This window comes from Fulmarus glacialis, unplaced genomic scaffold, assembly GCF_000690835.1.
Source record: "Fulmarus glacialis isolate BGI_N327 unplaced genomic scaffold, ASM69083v1 scaffold12885, whole genome shotgun sequence".
Classification (NCBI taxonomy): Eukaryota; Metazoa; Chordata; class Aves; order Procellariiformes; family Procellariidae; genus Fulmarus; species Fulmarus glacialis.
Genome location: NW_009211223.1, coordinates 43,592 through 48,271, shown reverse-complemented (window position 1 = coordinate 48,271; position 4,680 = coordinate 43,592). Strand labels below are relative to the sequence as shown.

Below are 4,680 nucleotides of genomic sequence, written 5' to 3'. Positions count from 1 at the left end.
GCAGAAGCCCTACATGTACACGCAAGGCCAGGCCGTCCTCAACAGGTCCTTCTTCCCCGGCTTCGACACCCCGTCGGTCAAATGCACGTATTCGGCCACCGTGAAGGTAAGCGGTGCTCCCGGGAGCACAGACCCAGCCATCCCCGTCACGTCACACCTAGCGGGAGCAAGACCCTCCGCCAGTTTGCAAGGTTGCTCGCGGGGAAGCTGCCGGCTCCCTTGCAGGACGCGCCGAAACGTTGGGGCATCGCATCAGCAGCAATGCCCGGGCCCCTGTGCAGCGCTAGCACGTTGGAGGCGATGCTTGTTGCACTCGCCTCAAAGCCTTCGCTGCAGGCCCCCAGCAGAGAAGGCACTGAGAAATAAGTCATTTATACTCCTATTTTTCTCTTACATTCATCTTTAGATGAATACAAGCAGACCGCAGCAGCCCTTTTGCTTCTCCCCTGCCGCGCGTGCTGGGCGCCGCTTTGTGCAATCCCTTGCAAGCGGGTGCACGTGCCGGCCGTCCTGCCGAAAGCTCTTCTCTCCCAGTGGGAGGCGGCCGAAATGCTCGGTGCTTGATGCCAAAATATCAGCTAACTGTTGGGATCAGCCCGGTGTTTAAACCTCTCTGCTCTCCTCATGCTGCTGCATTTGTCTAAGTAATTCCTCTAATTATCACAGAAAACCCTATTTGTGCCCCATAGCAGTCTGAGGACAGCAGGATGCCTGCTCTTGGCCCTCAGCAGGAGGGCGACCAGGATGAGCTGAGTTTGGGGGGACACTCTGGAGGAAGGGGCGTGACGCCGGGCAGCACCGGGTCCTGGTGGCGGGGCTGGGGCTGCCGGACTTTCCGGATGGAAGGAGCAGCCGCTGGTCCCCAGGTTTAGTACAGAAACGGGACTGAATGATCCAAATTCCCTCCTTGCGTGCGGGTGGTCACGCGGTGGCAGCGGCACTGGGCCGCCCTGGCGTGCCAGCCTGCTGCGGACGAGGGAAGCCACTTACTGGTGTGACACCAAGCCAAGGCCGATGGCATGTGGTGGTATCAGCTGGTGATGTCAGAATTTCTTTATTTTGCCTCTTGCTCTGATTTCCACCCTTAAAGCTTCAGCAGCATTCCCCCCGATGGGTGAGCACGGGGCTCGGCTGTCGTAGAGCCCAGGCGTGATGCTTTGTACCAAGAAAACTGTATTCCCCGCGGCACCATGGGCGCTCGCCCCGCGTTTGGAAGAAGAGAGAACGGGATCAGTCTCCCAGGGCTCAGCCCAGGCTGCTGGATCGGCCACGGGTTCTACTTTGGCTTGAGAACGGGAAAAACGAGTTGTTGTGTAAGAAATGGGAGGAGAGCCAGCATCTGAAGGATCTGCATCCTTTGCCCTTTCATCACCTGCAGCTCCAGCATTTCTTTATCTCGCCGGCACCTCAGAGGGCAGCTCCGGGTGTCCTGGTGTTGCACCCAGCCGGTGTTTGAGCCCATGTGCCAAGCGATGCTGTCGCAGGGATGCAGCTGTGATCCTGAGTTGGAGCTCGGGTCGTTACTGCTTGGCTCTGCGCCCCAAAACCTGCAGTGCCCACAGCCCCGGCCACCTTCAGCGTGCTGGGATGTGTTTGCCATCAGACATCGTGGCATCCCTGGCTGGGTTAGCCGACATCCCACTGTGTACATTACGGATCTAATAGATGTTTCCATCTATGTGTCGAGGTCCCTGAGGGTTTCACGGCTGTGATGAGTGCCACAAGCTGGGAGAAGCAGAAGGATAACACCTTCGTCTTCAAGATGTCCCAACCAATCCCATCATACCTGATCGCTCTGGCTGTCGGGGACATTGTGTCTGCTGATGTTGGCCCAAGGTAAGTGGTTCTGGAGGAGACCCCAGGATTGAGCCCTGGCTGTGGGAGCCGCACGGTGAAGCTCCCATGCTGTGCTGTCCCATGGCTGCTGCCTGCTCCCTCTCCCTGCACCGCTGGGCTCTGGAGAGCAGGAGGCACGGAGACACCGACTGTAAGCATGACCCGGTCAGTCCCTCGTCTGCTGTGCGCGTGGTGCTGCGTCATCAGACCACGGGCTCTGCCAGGTGAGAGAGCTTCTTGCTCTCGAGAGTGAGGAGGAGCCTGGTGCCGGGTCCCCTCGTCTTCGAGGGTGTCCCTGGCTCTGCTCGTTTCACCCCCATGCACATGAATGAGAGCAGCGGGTCCCCGTTCACAGAGGGTCCCTCGTTTCTTCCCCAGGTCAGTGGTTTGTTCGGGTTCCTGGCTGTCACAGTAGCCATATAAAAGCCCTTTGACATTCAGACAAGGAAAGAAATGACAGCAGTTTGCACTGTCAGTCTCATTAGCTTCCTTTATCAGCAGGCTTTTATTTTGCTGTGGAATAAACACGTGCAGTTTTTGTCTGATGAAGCAATAGGGTAAAAGTCCGCTAATGGTTAAAACTTCCTCTTCTACACACTTGGCCAGGAGCCGTGTCTGGGCTGAGCCATGCCTGATCGAGGCTGCAAAGAAGGAGTATGATGGGGTGATTGAGGAGTTCCTGGCAGTTGGAGAGAAGCTCTTTGGACTTTCCGTTTGGGGCAGGTATGGCCTCCTGCTCCTGAAGGACCTTGTTCCCCGGGGCCGGGGAGGGAGCATCCCTCCATCCCCAGCTGCGTCTGCGGGAGAAGGTGGGTCTGACCCAAGCCGTCTGCTCTTCCCTGGCAGGTACGACATCCTGTTCATGCCGCCCTCTTTCCCCTTCGGCGGGATGGAGAATCCCTGCCTCACCTTTGTGACTCCCTGCTTGCTGGCTGGGGACCGATCCCTGGTGGACGTCATCATCCACGAGATCTCCCACAGCTGGTTTGGCAACCTGGTCACCAACGCCACGTGGGGCGAGTTTTGGCTGAACGAGGGCTTCACCATGTACGCCCAGAGGCGCATTTCCACTGAGGTCTACGGTGCGTGGCCTTGCCCGGCCGTGGGGTGCCGAGTCCCCCCTGCTTGCTGGCTGGGGACCGATCCCTGGTGGACGTCATCATCCACGAGATCTCCCACAGCTGGTTTGGCAACCTGGTCACCAACGCCACGTGGGGCGAGTTTTGGCTGAACGAGGGCTTCACCATGTACGCCCAGAGGCGCATTTCCACTGAGGTCTACGGTGCGTGGCCTTGCCCGGCCGTGGGGTGCCGAGTCCCTGCGTGTGGCCGTGCTGTCGCAGGCAGGGCCCATGCAGCTCCAGGGTCCGTGCGGACCAGTAGGGCCCATGCAGCTCCAGGTTCCGTGCACCGTGGCTCAGTGCACCCCTCTGAGCGCTGCGTGCGGGGCCAGAGCCTGCGCTGCATCTCGGAAGAGGTGAACATGCAATGCCCCAGGGGTTTCATGTTAGCGACAGAACCACCTTCGCTCCGAGAGCTGGATGGAGCGTCCGCAACCCCTTGCTAGGGACGTGGGTGCTGCCATTTTGCCCAGCCTCACCTTCCTCTTGCTCCCGCAGCTCCCTCGGGGAGCTGATACCAGCCACCCTGAGCTCCCCTCTGCTCACACGGTCACGTCCAGCAGCTCAGGCACTCCCGGCACCATTTGCTGCATCTGGAAAAATTTACATGGCTCTAAAAAGCTCTTGCTAACCAAGGGCTGGGTTGCTGTGCCTCTCTGCAACTCTACCATCCCAATGCCTTGTTTATTGGTTTCCTCCTCTCCCAGCTCATAAGCTAATGCTGTTTCCCTCCCCTGTAGCAGCACCCATTGCGCTTGAAGCGCACAGGGATCGGGTCGGGGTCTCCGAATGCCTCCTGCTTGTCTCTGCCCAGGTTTGGCATACACCTGCCTGGAGGCTGCGACGGGAAGGGCCCTCCTGCTCCCTCCTGCGCCAGCACATGGCCAACACGGGGGAGGACCATCCGCTCAACAAGCTGCGGGTGGTCATCGAGCCAGGTCTGTGGGGCGTCCCCGTCCTCATGCAGCCGGCGGGGGGGAGCGGGGGCAAGCGAGGTGTGTTGCGGGGAGAAGCCCTGCTGCTGGGGTGTTTCATGGCTTGCAGTAGAACTGGCACTGGTGGCGGGACCCGAGTGAGGCGATGGCTCCAGGAGGGATGTGCCAGGCTTGCACCCTGCACAGAAAGCAGAAATCTTGGCGCACGTGAGGGCCGTTTTGTTTTGCAGATGGGCAGATGATTTCTGAGGGTTTTCCCTTTTTCTAGGTGTCAATCCGGACGACACGTACAATGAAACGCCCTACGAGAAGGGGTACTGCTTCGTGAGCTACTTGGCCCATCTCGTGGGGGACCAGAGCAAGTTCGATGCCTTCCTCCAGGTCGGTACGAGGAGGTACCAGGTGGAGGTGCCAAGTCATCCAAAACCCCGCGGGGGGAGGTCAGAGCACAGCGGGACCCTGGGAAGGACGGGCTGAACAGGGTGGCTGGGGAGAGGAAGAGGAGATGGGAAATAGAGATGTTCACGGGGGGAATGAGATGAGGGCAGAGCTTGGCCCCGCTCTGGCAGCAGGTGGTGGCAATGCTCAGAGGTGTCCCGGGGGGTGCAGGGGGCTGGGCAGCCCCTGCGGGGGGAACAGGGGACAGCGTGGGCTCGGCAATGCTAACCCCCCTGAGATGGAGCACAGGGGGGGCCGGGCAGCAAAGCCAGGGGTGAGCACATGCGGCATCACACCCCGGCCATCCCCGCAGGCCTATGTGACCCGGTTCAAGTTCCAGAGGCTCACAGC

The 4,680-nt window shown here is 59.8% G+C and overlaps 1 protein-coding gene across 1 annotated transcript in view; it reads left to right on the top strand.

The window, feature by feature from the left end:
* Positions 1-4: 4 nt before the first annotated feature.
* Positions 5-4,680, top strand: part of RNPEP (arginyl aminopeptidase (aminopeptidase B)) — a gene marked incomplete at its 5' end in the record, with an annotated part of 8,132 nt that continues 3,456 nt past the window's right edge. Inside the window, 7 exon segments of the mRNA XM_009577460.1 lie at positions 5-106; positions 1,688-1,836; positions 2,443-2,559; positions 2,683-2,918; positions 3,771-3,820; positions 3,822-3,894; positions 4,160-4,272. Of these exon segments, the coding sequence (XP_009575755.1) occupies positions 5-106; positions 1,688-1,836; positions 2,443-2,559; positions 2,683-2,918; positions 3,771-3,820; positions 3,822-3,894; positions 4,160-4,272 (840 nt within the window).